Raw genomic sequence first — 16,443 nt, 5'->3', positions numbered from 1 at the left:
ATATATATATATATATATATATATATATATATATATATATATATATATATATATATATATATATATATATATATATATATATATATATATATATATATATATATATATATACTTTAGGAACAAAAAATAAAACCCAATTTTTAATGAAGAGGGCATTAATATCAAGGGGCCTGTAGAGGGCACCCTTGTGTTGTACAGTATGTGATATTGAACCAAGATAAGTGTAATCATACATTCAGGTATTGCTGTAATGCTCAGTTTCATTTAGGTATCTGTGCAATATCAGGTTGCTCTGACCAGATTCTTTTTATGCTCTATTTACAGTTATGTGACTCACAGGAGACAAATTGAGAGTGCACTAGTCCGGTATGTGGTTCCAGTATGAGCACAGGTTGCAGATGCTGCGTGAAAGCTGGGCTGCTCCCTTCCACAGGCAGGTAGAGTTGATTTAAGGCAGGTACTGCCAATGGCCTGGCTACCTGTAGGTCAGCCTGAGGAGAGTAAAGAATGAAAAAGGTAATTGGATGTTGAACTGCTACAATGAGGAAAAGTTCTTGTTGTTGCATCTTAAACAAATTAAGCTAAATGAATTGATGATTAATGTATGCAAAAACATTTTTGGGTGCAAAGTAAGAGAGAGATTGCAACAATATGTAAACAACTGCATTACTTATTAAGAATATATGAAAGCACCAGAGAGGGTTTAAGAGGGAAGTGAAAGCCTGAAGACACCACACGTTTCTCTTAGTGATGAGTGTTCAGACTCTAACTTAGGGCTCTGGACATTATGGGCTTAGTTATACATACATACATACATACAGTATATGTATATATACTTACAATATGAATGTATGTTCTTGCTAACTGACTTAAATTGTTGCTTGTAATTTTTGTTGTCTGTAGCTGTTAATTTAAGCCAATTTATACTGACTGTGAAGGGATCCCTAGAAAGTATCGTTGCTCACCTGTGCAGGGAGTCCAGCACTAATGTTAGGCACGGCGGTGGGCTTGGGGGGCAGGGCAAAATGTGTTGAATTGCCATCCTTCAACAGCAACCTCTGGGCCTGAATGAGCGAAATATTTCATTATATCGATTTTTTGTAAAGATAAGTCATACTGTACATTATATTCTTGCTACTACATACAGAGAACATGGGGTGATCTGCAGGATCTCTTACATAGGAACTAAATGTAATTGCAAGATATGAAACAACACCAATGATGGTGATACATAAGCCTGTTGCATGTAAACAGTTTTAATATACAAGGGCTTTACCTCATGAGCCACTGAGAGGTTCCCGTTATCTGAATGGAGGCTGTCGTTGGGTGAGCTGCAGCCTGATGCAGGGTTGCTACTGCTGCTTGGGGAGGAGTCTGGAAGACAAAATGGAGAGACACGCAGAAACACATGACATCCACCACTATCACAACAGATGTGCTCATACTGCACCAAAGCATACCATGTACCAAAATAAATGTTTTAGAAAGACATTAGGTTATAGGTGTTGTTAAGACATTTTTTACACATATCATATTGTCAAGTAAAACATATGACAATCAAATCAAACTTAAAAATCAAATGTAGATACTTTACCCAGAGTTTCTGTCCTGTGCTTGACAGCAGGAGGGGCACTGATCTTACGCTGCAGTGGGCTTGGCCTTGTACTGATGAGCTTCTTTATCTTCCACTTCAGAGTGGGCTCTGACACTACACATGTACACACGTACACAGACATAATTAACATAATCTGGTAACGTTTAGCTCTGGAACTCACAGACTTTAATATAAACTGACTGCTTTGTATTGTACATCAGCAACAGAGCATTCACATACCATGCACTAAATTTCTATTAAAGCAAGCACAGCTAAACATAGCAAATACCTTCTTACATCATCTCCGGTAAATACCATAAACATGCTCTATGTTTACATTGGTCGGACTCCAATAATCCTAAACAAAGCAATCAATGAGTGCCTGACTCAGACAGGATAAAAGACAGCTTTGTGTTGTCAGTGAGCCAAAAAATAAATAAAGTACAGGAGGGTGTGTGTGTGTACTGACACTTAAGGGCTCTAGGACAACGCAAATACATAAAAGGTTTTTGAATGGTTAATGTGTCTAAAAGAAGAATAGAATGAAAATGAAACCACTCCCACTCTTATTCAGACAATGAGCAAGCCCTGCTCGACATTCTAACAGTGTACCTGTGTGTACATACCTTTGTTAAGGTTATGTAACTGCTTTGTGATTGTGTCTCACTGTTGCTTTTGTTTTTATGACTGTTCAGGTTCCCTCTGCTTTTGTAGCCTTGGTGCCTAAGGACGGTCTGTGGTTTCACTTGAAAGGACTGTTCTGCGTATGGCCATTCTCTACCTTATTTTTCCATTCTTTAGCCCAGAACATGTAACATAATCAGTTTCCTGTGACACTAAAGAGTATTACATTGAACAAAATACCCCCACTGAGCTGTGCAAGTAGGTGACTGAGTCTAACTCGAATTACACAGAGGAGTCCACGAGACAAAAGACACAGAATGAAAAAACACAAGTGACGTTCACAAGTTTAACTTCATGGTGGGAGCCCCCATCACAGACACACACAGCTTGAGGGTTCTCACCTGTTCTACGCAGGGCGAGGTCCTTGCGCTGGTCACAGGCTGAATCCTCCTTAGGCTTTGAGGACACGTCAGGGACTGGTATCCTGGGTACAACAAATATTCTCATTTTGCTGAACTTATGCTGGCTTTATATATTGTTTACTCATGTTCAGTATTTTCTGTTTTTATACGGCAGGTGTGTTGCCAGATTTTCTCTCACCTGTATCCCGTTGAAGGGCTGCTGTGGTTGGGAGTGACCCTGTCATGGGTGGGCTGACTCTTCATGATTATATGTTCCCGTAGCTTTTGCTTTACCAGGGGACTGGCTACAGCACCTGCCAACCAATAAATTAACTAAAAACCCAGTATGCAGTAATAACTGTACAATTTAATATTAATACTAGTAACGTTTTCGGATCTTCCTCTTTGTTTTTTTTTACAATGATGGTCTGACGTTCAAAGTTGAATTTTCAAAATAAGTTCAAATTTATAGGAATCTACATCATAGCTATACTGGAAATCCCCATACTTTTCACTGCAAAATGACTCACTGTCAACAAAACTATGGTCTCTTAGCAAACCAACAAAAACACAGTGCATGTTAAATACAATTTATAATACTCACTCTGTTCATTTTTACTCTTTCGTATCAGCTGTTGTATCTCTTCTCTTTTCTCTTCTTCCATCTCTCTTTGTCTTTGTTCAATGCTGTACTGAATAGAAAAACATGAATGAATCCAAACCAGTCTTTTCTTTTTGGGCTATGCATATAAGATTTACACAAAAAGAGACAAACAGTGTTACCACCACAACCTCAGAGAAACAAATATCTCTTTATGACCACAGAACCATGCTGAGTAAGACTCCTGACAGAACAAAGATGTTCTACTGTAACACCGAGTGTGCCACGGCAGTCAGCTGATCCAAGATTACATCAATCAGAATCGATTGCTCAGAAGGTGGTCTGTTTACAGTAACCTGACCTGCTTTCTATTCATTTCTGCTGAGCATTCACCGTGGAGAAAGGTGTGCAGTAAAAGCAGCTTGCCTTCTTGAGGTTGCTGTGGCAGGAGAACCATCTGTCTCTTGCTCTGTCTGGCCTAAATCAAATACTGATGTGTTGGTGGGCTTGTGTTGCCAGATGTGGCAAGACACAACAGAGGCATCATAATCAGGTCATGCTCAGACCTATGAAGTGCCTGATTATGTACTGAATACTGGTGATACAAAAATACCAACGTGCTGATTATGTTTGGTGCTCTTGAAGCATTTCTATGCTCCTTTTCCACTTCCATCATCCCAAATATTTTTCCTTACCTGCAAGTGCTGCTGGGAAAATGGGGGGCAGTGCTGAGAAGCAAGGGAACCCAGGAAGAAATGAGAGCGGGGAGCCAGCATGGCTGGATCTGGGCCTGGGTGCAACAGCCTTTGGGTCACACTTAGATCCATTGGATGCACCCAGTGTCTGGATAATGAAGTCTGATTGCTCTTGATCACATCCACTGAAGGAAACAGAGACAGAGGGAATAATAAACTGACAATTCACAGATCACTGTTTAGTTTACATCTAACAAACCACAATATTTCTTATTGCCAACACTGTCCAAATCCAAAGCATGTATATCCACCAGTGATATTCATTTAGGTACCTTGCCTTCAAGAGAATTTTCTCAATGCATTTTTCCTCAATGCAGGTATTGAGAAAAGCAAGTGAGAGAGGTGTAGCTATATTTGAACGTAGTATAGTTAGAGAGCATTTGGGTCAGGTACATCAACCTTTCATCTGGCTTCCAGGTTTTGCTAAAATGATAGCAATAAAAAGCTAAATTTAGCCCAAGTGAAATAACACCTGAGCAAGCCTCAGTGTCCTAACTAAAGACATATGTCTTTGTGTAGATGGAGAGTGGTGTGATTTTGATCTTTTTTGTAATCCAAAGGGTCCTGGAAAGATCTTATTTTCCACTACAACTATTTAACAATTTAACATATATATCAGAATAAGAATCTGATGGCAGGGCCTATAAAACATAGGACAGACAGTAAGTCAAATGATAACTGGAAGTGAGGCATATATCTACTGGTAAAATCCATAGAAGCTGACAGATCATCTGATACAGTTATTATGTTTCAATGCCAAAGGAACCTGAAACCAATAAACTTGGTGGGGAATGTCTCAGTACAAAGAAGCATCCAGATATAGTACAGAAGGATACACCTTGATCCCTTTGGGGCAGAGGGTCAGTAGGAGGGATGAAAATATGTGGAGGATGACTGAACTCATGCGTATGACTGAGAGCGAAATACAGTATGACTCAACATTACTCACAGAATTCCTGTAACGACCAAAATCAAAAACAGCTTCAGTGAAAAGTGTGTTGGTTTAAATGAAGCAGGCAACTAATACAATATTATCAGATCTAACTCGCAGCGGTGCAGCAAAACAGCCTCAGGCAAACCTCCACATGCTGCACCCAAGTGCCACCGAACTTCCCTCCTGCCTGAGCCAGACATTACACACCCAAGCAAAATGAGTGACAGCAAGGGAAATAATCACATCTGTGAAGGAGTCTCATGAAGAAAACACTCCCAAGGCCTACACAGAACAGAACATAGAAATGCAGATGGGGAGCTTATAAGTCCAGATTCATTTACAGAACAAGATAACATTGCAGTGGTGGGTAAACCTATACCTACAATTTAAACATGTCTAGATCTGCACAGTTCTCTCACCTCACTGGAATCCTACCTTGCAAGGAAGACAGCTATGTACAGTATGACATAAGGTTCATTAATGAACTTAGTCTGCTACAGTATGATTGTTAAAAAAGAAAGCAAAGGTGTGACAGGAAGTACCAGTTGCAGCAGAAGAATCAAAAGAATGCCTGTGTGTTTTCATAGGAAATCAGACAATCACTAGAGAAATAGGATGGCGACGGGGACTAAAATAATCTGCACACACACACACACACACACACACACACACACACACACACACACACACACACACACACACACACACACACACACACACACACACACGAAAACATGATTACCAAACAACTCGGAGCCCCTGAGAGGGAGGAAACGTTCAGGAAGTCAGTCTAACTTCTCGTCTAAACAGAATAGAAACACCTGTGGTCTAAGTTTTCACTAAGAGAATACAGAGAAAACCAAGCTGGAGCAAGCACACAGTAAGCGCGTCAGGGACCAGTATTTACTGCAGGAAGCACTGTGTGCTCAAAGAGCTTAATAACCAAGGAACACAACAGCACAAATACATTTAGCCAACAGTGTGTTCAATTATCTACTATTTCAGCTCTAATCCAAAACTAAAAGATCCAAATCTTAATCTTACTGAACAGAAATGTTGTCAGTGAAATAAAATGAGCACGAGCGTGTCTAGATAACATCTGTGTGCAGGCTTCTGTCTGTCATTTGAGCGTTGTGGTGCTAAAAATAGGCAGGAGATGAACTTCTGGTTTCTGTAATAGCATATTTGTTTCACAATCATCATCCTCTTTCTGTGGGCCTTCTGCAGCACACTACACACTGAAGCACCAACACACACAGGCACCGCGCATACCGTATACACACACATGGATGCTTGCATGCATGAGGTCTACTGCTGCAGGCACTCGCATAAACACGCAAAAACACAGACCCACACATACAGAAACAGTGACTTCCTGTTTCTAAAGTTAGCCTTCACCATAACATCCTCTTGGTTCATTTAGGCAAGTACAAGCTGCTATTTTGGTTGAATAGCTTCACTGGCTCATTGCTGCAGCTTGACAGAATTGCAGTCCTTGGGTTGCGTATTTAAATCCACGCTGTGGTCCTAAACTGCACATTGTTTATTGTTTGAGTGAAAACCACAATGGTATTGGAAGGAGTGAGCTCTGCAGCGCTCAGGTTAGGTTTTAGTTACTATCTGTGATCACAGATTTGGGCAACAGTCTTGAGGTTTATGCCTCGTTAGATGAGCAACAAAGCAGAAAGAGCAGCAGTTCAGAAAGAAAATGTTGTAAACCTTAAACAAATGTTATTGGTGTAGTCAGATATCAAACACACACACACACACACACACACACACACACACACACACACACACACACACACTCACACACACACACACACACACACACACACACACACACACACACACACACACACACACACACACACACACACACACACACACACACACACACACACACAGGCCAGACTCCGCAGTGATGACCACCTTCAGTAGTTCCCCACTATCCATGCTCCATCCTTCCTCTGTCCTTACATTTATAGGAATCCACAGCTGTTGAGGACATTCTGTCCCTCTGCTTCCGAACAGCTGGAGTATCAATCTCTGTATGTGTATATCTATATATGTGAGTGTGTGTGCGCGTGTGTGTGTGTGCTTTTGTGCTTCCATCCTCTACACGCCAAGGTATTAATAGCTTGCAGTTGTTTCTTTTGAGCATACACAGCAGGTCTTTGTGTTTGCATAAGTAGTATCTGCTTGTGTGACAGTTGATGGTGAGTGTGTATCAGTGCATCAGTGCTGGCGTGCACTGGTGTCAGTGTATTAATAGTGCCCATTTGTTTCGTTTGAAAAAAAAAAAACAAAAAAAAAACAGTGTGGCTCTTTGTGCAAGTTTCAGTGTATGTGACCAAGCTGGTTTATTTTTAGTGTCACCTGTCAGCAAACAGTTGTGTTGTTCTGTGTAATGATGCAGGTGCACATGTTTCAGGACACAGTGTTTGTGCGCAGCAGCTTCTCAACATATTACTAGTACCACATGTGTGTTTGAATATGTGGCAATTGTGTGAGCTTGTCAGAGTATTAATAGGATTCCCAACTGCCCACAAAAGCTTCTGTGTGTAAAATTTACTGTAAGTGCTGGTAGCTGTTATTGTCAACCTGATAAACCATTACCCCAACAACTAATTTATTTAATTAAATAACAAAATGATTTAAGCCCAATTGCTTTAGTTTAGAAATAGGAAAAACACCAAATCTACCAATTAAAAAAGTTTTTTTTTACCTCAAGCAGTCACATTAGAATAGATTACTGTAATAGCACAAGATTCCTTTTCCACATTTATTTGGTTCTCTCACCATAAGTCATAAGTAATGTTTTGTACTGTCTCTGGCACTCTTTAAACTCATTAGTCAGAAGATCAGAGGTCAGACGGTTACAAGACTCCTCTTGATATTATATTCCTACTGTGCCTACAGTGTCACATGATAGCATGCCCTTTAGTGTGATTCTCCAGCTTGATTTCTCACAGTCAAAACAGACGGACAATTGTTGAAATTCTTTTACTAATGTACGTCTCCTGTGGGCTCAAAAGAGAATTTTTTTGAAGGGAGAAAACAGAGCTAAATAAGGGCCAGGATACTGTCATATGGCTAACATGGGACTGAATCTGTCCTGCCTCAGGAAAGACAAAAGGTAAAATGCTTCACAAAGCAGCTGCTGCCTATACTGTAGGTTACAGGTACTTATCATTTTTTTAAATATAAAGTGAAACTGTACAGTGACACATTAGACCTAATACACAGCCTGATTCATTAAACCACACACAAATGATTACTATCACAGCCCCATGGACAATTTATGCAAATTTAGCCATGACTTACTATTTGACCTGGCATGAGCATACTTTATGTGCTTTATAAAGAACAGTTGCTAATCATCCATGACAGTGATGTGTACACTGTGTCTCCACCCATACTGTATGCTGATGCTGTAATGGCATGAACTCACCTGAGGAAATGTTTTACCGCCCACACGTGTACATACGTTATTAGTTTTAATACGAAACAACCCAACACCTGGCGAAAGGGCGGTTGACTAAAAAAGCTGGTTCTTGTGCTCACTTCCTACTGTAAGTCACCAATGTGTCATCAGTATACTGGCCCATAAACACACTCGAATGATTCACAAACTTAGCAATAATCCTGTTGCTGTTTCTGAGGAGCTGAGTGTATCAGCAGTCAGCTGAGTTGATCTTAAATCAGGAAGAGGAAATGTGATCTGGGGCTCTGGCCAGTCCAGAACACTGTCTCTATTGTCATGCATTGCTGTGGCTCACACAGGGAAAACACTGGGGACTTTCGAAGGTTATCTGTCCTGGGAAAAGGTCAATATTCACTTTCATCTCGCCTGTAAGACTCATAAAAACATGAGTCAAAAAATGAAGTTAATCCAAATCCAAGTGTTCTAATCAGGGTTTACTCAACTAAAATTAAAGCATAGGGAAAGGAAGATGAATTGACTAGTAATGAAAGATCTTACTGGTCGTCTTAGTCATTGTTGCAATAGAAAAATATTTTTAGATATATTAAGATCCTAAACTTGCAGGCTTAATGGTAGAAGGCAATCAAAAAGCTACAAATCTTTCTTACAGCTGAGAAGATCAGAGACTTGTTTGTTACTACTGATTTATTATAATTAGTGACAAAATTCTTAAATTACTTGAAGCAAAAACACCAAACATTTAGCTATTCCACCAATTTTATAATCAAGACAGTAATTTATTTGTATTTAAATAAAAATGTGTTCAAGTGATTAAAATACTTAAAATATAATCACTTAATACAATATTTAATTAGTTGATTGATAGTTAGGATTAAAAAATAACAAATCCTATTAATAATATGTGATTGTAAATGGAAATTCTTTGGTTATTGAGTGAGATTTGGCCAACACAAAAAACCCACTATTAATATTTTGTAGCTCTGCTTCCAAATCAATACTGGAGATAATATAATCTCTTTCTTCTCTAAAAGAGAGAAAACCAGACATTTGAAGGACAATAAGGGTAAATTGTTGGTGGTGGGCATTGTGGATTATGTTGGGAAACCCTACACAACAGCATGTAAACCACACAGAACATTAATCACGAAGAACACACTTCAGATATTTATTATCCTTGCATGTGTCTGAGTCTGAATCTCTCCTAGATGATTATACACTATAAACTGCAAGGTGAAACTCGACTTCATACCAAGAGTACAGTAAGCCAGCAGAAGCACCACAGGTGGCTAGCAACCACATGGCAGTGCATCTGTCTCATATGAAGTGCAAGAAGTAGCAGAACTTACTTAACAACTAGTTAAGCCAGAGTGAGTCACAACTGATCACTGGTGTTGGATGAAGGATGTGACTATAACACATAGAATGTAGCAAAACCCCACAGGCAGAAAGAGAAACTGTTTTCACATCCACACGTATGCATGTACAGCGCTGTATATACTGTACTATATTGGTGCTGGAAGTTTCACCCATGTAAGGCCTGTTTATGCTGTGACAAACCCACAGGCTGTCATGACCTGAGAAGGGATGCAACCTGTGATCACTTATCGCGTCGAAGAAAGTGCGGGTGACTGATCAAAGAGATATATTCTTGTAGAGTCTCACACGCCTGCATTGAATTCGTCATCAGGTAGACTTTTTACTCAGTAAACACTAACGATCACTGCTTTACATAAGCACATTCATAGAGATGACAAGAGGAAAAAATTCGGGAGCAATGGAGAGAATTAGACGGCAACAGAAATGGGGCAGAGGAGTGTAGGTGGGTGGGACCGGTACCTTTTGGCATGGCACACATGAAACCCATGTAACTGTATCACAGAGGCGATGACCTCATCCTGTCCAGAGACGGAACCAACCTGGACACATGAGATCATCTCTCCACGCATGGCTGCTGCTGCCGCCGTGTGTGCGTTTGCATGTTGCGGTGACTGAAGGTACCCGTGTAGGAGCTGACCCATTATACGACCTCTTCCCACAGTACAGCCCTGCACACACAGCGACCCGACCCGCAGCTCCGTCGGACAAGCGAACGTTTGTTGCCTAGTAGTGAATGAGTCAAACTTTTCAATGACGTTATGGGTAGAAAGACATCCAGCAGGAAATGTGAGCTCAAAATGAGGCTTTAACACCATAATCACACAATTATTAGCCCTGTTGAACACTTTTAAGTTCTTTAGCGATGCTTCCTGTTGGATCAACTACAGTATCAAGGCATCTTGAAGAGCAGTCACCTAATTCGGCAGATGATTATTATTCATCAATTAATACTGGAACAAGCTTAGTCAGTTTTTATAAATGGTTGTGTTTTTTTTTTCTAAGCGTGAAAATAAGGAACAACTTAACTTCACTTAAAATACTGTACGAGCCAGGTGTAGTTTTACACCTGCTCAGTTTGGACGCTGGCCAGATCAAGGCTTCCCTGTGTGAAGACTTTTAATGTCAAACCCCCAAAACAGTTGAACATTGTAATATTTCACATAGCACGAGCTCGTGTCGCCTGCGTGAAACGTCGCTATGTTTGTAGATGGAAATAACTCTAAAGTGTCAACCGCACTTGCTAGCTGTGCTGCTTCACAGCGCCTGTTAGCCGTCAAACGTCGCCTACCTTATGGAGATGGAAGTTCAAAAGCGAAGCATTTTCACTTTCATGCGGCCCCTGAGAGCAGCGTCTACGCGTCGGCAGCACCGGACGCCCGAAAGAAATCACTCCGTCCAGGAGTCGCTCCTCTTCATGTCGCGGCGCCGTACGCGTAAACTCAACCGTTCGCTCGTCCCTCCCTCTCGTCCGGTAACAGTATCCGAACTTCGGTTCCGACCGTTACCTGTCACCGCGGCACACGCGCAGTGAAGCAAACTCTGCGGTTTACGTTTGCCAGTTGCGTAACTGAGCGGCTGCCCGCCGCCGCCGAACCGAACGCTGCTCTCCGCTCATCTGCCTCCTCCTCGCTGGGAGTCAGTCTGCCGAACGCCGCCGACGCCGCCGCCGCGACGCTCGCGACGCTCCCGTCAGTGCGCGCGCCGCCGGCGCGAGGGCTCCATCTGCTGCGCTCAGCGCGGCAAAGGATGCTGCGCGCGAGTGTGGGCGTTCGTGAATGTGCAGCGGGAGCCCTGAGGTGGAAGTGAGAAGGAGCTAAACCGTAGCTGCTAAATTTAAGTTGGACCTTAAAGTGTGTTTTCACCCACTTTCTTTAACGTTTAAATGGACAGAGTTCAGTGTGAACACGCTACGTGTTGCTACAATCTAGTTTAAATGTAAAAAAAAAAACACAGTTAGCTGTATTTTCTCTGGCCCAATATAATACTATGGTTAAGGTACCACATTATGCTGTAATGGCGCTCAGTCAATACTCACACTGCTGCCTGGTCTCATATGATGTCTTCCAAAATACTCTCTCGCTGTCTCTTAATGTTCCACATTGGATCACTGGGTCTATGAAAACACCAGCTATTAATACTTTGGGAGTCACACCAGTTTTTCATGTGACCCAGACCAGTTTGTTTTTCAGATAAATTGTGTACCTAAAGGGAAATTATGACCAGGACACATATAAAAAACGCTGCTTTCAATAATTCTCTGTCTAATTCCAATAACAGCACGTGTTTCCCTTGTGCTCTTGACAGTCACAGGCCTAAATGATTTAAGATACCTGCAAGCAAATTGAATTTCATAGCTATCACTTTGAACATCACATGCTTGAGCAGATCTTCTTTTCTTTTTGCAGATGTACTTCAGACGCCACTCAAAATGTGAATCTGTTTATTATGCACTTGCTTATTTGGGTTTGAATTATTGCATGTTATTGGGTCGTTTTTTTTAAATTATCTCATTGTTCCAGCTCGCAGTGTTTCTACATTGTGGCTGCCATTATCACACATGCAGTGTAAATGATGGTTAGGATGTGAATCTTTGGATGTGTACAGTATGTGGTTGTGTCAGAGTGATTACACCCCCAAAATAGAATACAATGAACAAGATGCACATGCACAGACATGTATTGTTTTTCTAACCAACATCCAAAACAGTAAAGAATTAAAAATACACCTATAGTACAGCGAAGCAAGGTGGAGCTTTGTGGCCAGCAGGACCCACTTCTTCCTCCAGTCACAGGAAGCCCGGAGGAATGAGAGGAATGCAGTCAGGCAGTATGGCGATGGAGGGAGCAGCAGTTGCAGGGCAGATTGCCAAAAAGCATGAAAAATAACTGGGGGAGCCAAAAGAAGATAGCAGTAGTGAGAACGAGATTAAAGTGTGGAAAGGGGCTGTGATGCAAACAATCAGGCCAAAGCCAAGGTTGGCAGGTCTCCAGCAGCCAACACACACTAATGGACTGCACCAAAACAAATGCGGTGGCGGCTGTGGCCACTGCATGGACCGCTGGGGTAATTGTTGTTTGGTTTATTAAAGCCTGAGGTGCAAAGATGATGTGATGGAACAAGTCACTGATGGAAATGTCACAGTGGACTCATGGAACGTCTGGAGTCAGTCACAAACAAAGATTTGTTGTTTGTTGTCAGTTGTATACAACCATGCATTATTCTGTTTTACACTTGGGTTGTTGGACCCTAATTGCACCGTTCCCTCTGTTCCAGTGTTAAAGATGCTTTCACTGACTTTTCACCTAAACCAGAAATCCGCCCCCCGGCGCCGTGACAAGAAGCTCGTGGAGGAAAACCAGAGGTGTCATTTCTTATGTAAAACTGTGGTTGTGGAAATGCGTATTTCGTTTCTCAAAAATCCTCACAACAGAAGCCCACTGCACGCGCTCAGGTAGGGCGCGCGCCGCTCGCAGCCGTGCGGTGACTTTGAAGCGAGGCGGCGGCGGCGGCAGCGGCTCGTCTCTGAACCCGTTCCACTCCCAACAGCGAAGCCGGGTCGGCCCACGGAGGGGAGAGGCAGCGCTCGGCGCTCGCGTCGTTTTTCAGGAAACCGACTGTGATGCTGGAAAGCTCAGCTCCGCGACGCCTTCACACTGTGCGCTCACGGGTGGAAAAAGGCCTGAACGCAGAGTTCAGAGGAATGTGGACGGCTTTGAACTGCTGTGACACTGCTTTCGGATACTATAGAAAACTACATCCACCTACTTGACTTCACTAAATGCTTTAGTGGAGTTTGACTCTATAGTAAATTAGAAGCTTGCAGGTAAACACTTTACTTCACTAGGGTGGCAGGTCAGTACAGTAAATGACTGCAGCTACTGTTTGTTATCTAAATGTAGATAAATACATACTATTGGCCATTTATTGGATTGATGTATAGTTTATCTCTTCACAGACCATGAATCCCTTTTCAGACCACAATGAAGGGAGGTGATGTTTTTCTTTCTAAAGGATTTCCAACAGCAGTCAGATGCCCCTTATGAACGCTGACAGTCTTTTACACTAGCTCATAATGGCAACAGGAGGTCCCCCTCTCTAGCTGTGCCCACCGTGAGAGGACGAGCCCAACTGGAGCTGGGCTGGAAGGTGTCACCGCAGCAACCTGCAACCGTTTCTCTGCTCCTCGGTGTGTGAAACCTTGTTTTTCTCTGTTACTGTCAGCTGACACCCACTCGGTTTATTTTCGACGCCCCGGCAACAGCTCGCCCTCGCTGATGCCGTGTGAACGGGTGACCCTGACATGGGGAGAGTTATGTCCCCCGAGGGCCACCTCCAGCTGACGGGGGCCACTTAACCTGCTGCCCCCTCGACCCCCGCAAACTAAACAAACCCAGTTTGATTATTGATCATGGTGACAGAAATATAGACTGTCAGTTTTTTCAGGCTTTATATGCACTTTTGCCAATTGCATATCTTCAGCTGTAGAGTAATTGTAGTATTAAGTAATCTGTCATATTATTTATCTATTATTTGATGCTTCATGGTCTAAATGTTCCTCTAAAAGTTCTTCTTTAGCTCCAGCACTGTTTTTAAAATACAACTGTCAATTTAATTATAAAGTGAACTGAAACCAAAGAAATATTATTTTTACCTAAAACGTCTGAGTCTATTCTTGAATCTGTCCACCGTGCACGAACCACACTTTCACTTGAGTGATCATGCGGAAACACCAAATACCTAGAACCTAAGTTTGGACGCGGCGGTATCTGCAGTTCTTCCCTCCGACCCGCGTGGCCTTGGTTCATTGTGTGTCGATGTTCTGCCCAGGTGTGTGTCGTTTCATTGACTGTGTGTGGGTCCTCCCGGGGCCTCGTGCTTTACCTGTGTGCTCCACTTCCTCCCCCTCCAGCTCTATACAGTACAGTATGAGTCATTAGTTCCTGCTCTGCACTGACGTAGTTTTCATAGTAGTTCAGAGGTTTGATTATTTGCAATTCAATTGTTATTCGCTGCTTCGTGCAGCGCTTTTCCTGAATGTACAATTCTGCATTTCCAGCCTCGCCGTGATTTTTCGCTCTGCACTTCAAATCTAATTAAATTAAATTTGCGAATCAACTTGACATCTCTCCCGATTCTTCGCGCTCTTCGTTCGGGCCCGTCGGCTATCGCGATTGTGACGATTCCCCCGAAAACACTTTTGTCCAGTGATCTCCGCTTGTCTTTCCGTCCGTCTCGTGCTCCTTGAAACTCAGTTTCATTACTGCAGCGGCGAGGCCAAACAAAACCATGTCATCATTACACCCCCATTATTTTTGGAGAGGAAACAGAGCAGTTAAGGTCTGATTTATAGCTCGACAAACCACACAGACAACTCTCTAAAAAAAAAAAGGAGCAGCATGGGAGAGTAAAAATAGACTGAAAGTTCAGTGTTTATGACACGAGAGCAGGCAGATACTGAGGCCGGCGGTTCATCGGCAGCGCAGAAAAACAAGGAAGGGAGAGTGGGACGCCGCTGGAACACGCTGCACGTTGCTTTCCATTTTTAACAGCTTCTGGGTGATGTGGTTTTAAACATGTGATAGTGAAGATGTGATGGATGCGGTTGGTCACGATTTGTGAAATACCCTTTACTCAAGCATAGTTTGACAACTCCACTATGTCCCTGTTGTGTCTCACTTTCGAGGACGGACCCTCATTTCAGGCTTTTTCTGAACCCATCCCCTTCCTCACGTCTGTGCCTCCTCCTGCATTGCTTGTCTGTTGTCGCGTGTCCGTTGATTCCATGCACTAATAGTCTTCATGGACGGACTAGCTCTTCTGGGTGGATGGGTCTGTTTCCAATTTTCTCCCTTTCCCCCGTCCGGAGAAACAACACTTCCCAAACCAAACAAATAAGACCAAAAAAAAAAAATGCATGAATGCTCGATAATCTTCTACTTCTACTCACAGTTCGTCTCTAAACGCTCATATTCTACACGAGACTAAACGAGACCCCAGAACAAACCCAAACCTTCCACAGACCAAAGCAAAACATCTACCAGCAGCAAAAGTCACGGCAGAACAGAACAGCTGAATGAAGACGCTCCAGTCTGACTTCAGCAAAACTGGAGGCTTCACTTTAAAGCGCAGTGCTTCACAGAGGGACAGCACTGAGGAAGACGCGCGGCCGTTACACAATGACTCACACATCCACGCGTGAAGTCCAAATGTGTGTCGTTTCCTACCACTTTCGGGTGCTGACATCCAGGGAGGGTCCCTCCGCGCTCCCACGGCGCTCCAGTCAGTGGCAGACGGACTGGGAGGCCTGGGGAGCAGCTAGATCCTGCTGTGACAGCACTGGAGCCCCACGGTGCGCCGGCCGAGAGCTTGACACCACGGGCTCTCGCTGCCTTCGCTCCGTCTTTCACTTCCTCCTCATGTGAACGTAACTATCTCTCTCCTCTCATTACTTATCCGCTCCCTTCGCGATCTCGCGCTCTCTCTCTCTGTGAGAAGACACGGTTGCTCGGCCACATCGCGCTGCTTGGGGGGGGGGGGGGGAGGAGGAGGGATGTGAAGCTTGAAAGCGCGTGTGAGAGACGGAGTAACAGATTATGTCGCTTGTGTCTGACACACAATAGCAGGAAGTGTTGTCCTAGGACACACAACACAGTTGCACTTTGCATTTCGAGCAGTAAAAGGCATTTTAACTACATATATTGTTTTGGCC

At 42.9% G+C, this 16,443-nt stretch overlaps 1 protein-coding gene across 3 annotated transcripts in view; it reads right to left on the bottom strand.

Moving 5' to 3' along the window:
- The window catches only part of LOC114855504 (histone deacetylase 7-like), a 31,206-nt gene extending 15,009 nt beyond the window's left edge, over positions 1-16,197 (bottom strand). The window contains exons 1-9 of one of the 3 annotated variants that reach the window (XM_029150693.3): positions 15,959-16,197; positions 3,916-4,100; positions 3,224-3,311; positions 2,819-2,933; positions 2,620-2,702; positions 1,595-1,708; positions 1,277-1,374; positions 966-1,064; positions 338-491 (exon numbers count right to left, since the gene is read on the bottom strand). In XM_029150693.3, coding sequence (XP_029006526.1) covers positions 338-491; positions 966-1,064; positions 1,277-1,374; positions 1,595-1,708; positions 2,620-2,702; positions 2,819-2,933; positions 3,224-3,311; positions 3,916-4,100; positions 15,959-15,977 — 955 coding nt within the window. In that variant the 5' untranslated portion in view covers positions 15,978-16,197. Of the gene's footprint in view, positions 1-337; positions 492-965; positions 1,065-1,276; positions 1,375-1,594; positions 1,709-2,619; positions 2,703-2,818; positions 2,934-3,223; positions 3,312-3,915; positions 4,101-11,022; positions 11,447-15,958 lie in introns of those variants that run through there. The other 2 variants (XM_029150694.3, XM_029150695.3) reach the window with 2 other exon arrangements.
- Between the last annotated feature and the right edge of the window lie 246 nt (positions 16,198-16,443).

Source organism: Betta splendens, chromosome 5 (assembly GCF_900634795.4).
Source record: "Betta splendens chromosome 5, fBetSpl5.4, whole genome shotgun sequence".
Taxonomy (NCBI): Eukaryota; Metazoa; Chordata; class Actinopteri; order Anabantiformes; family Osphronemidae; genus Betta; species Betta splendens.
The sequence above is the reverse complement of the archived record's forward strand: the minus strand, read 5'-3'. Positions and strand labels throughout refer to the sequence as shown.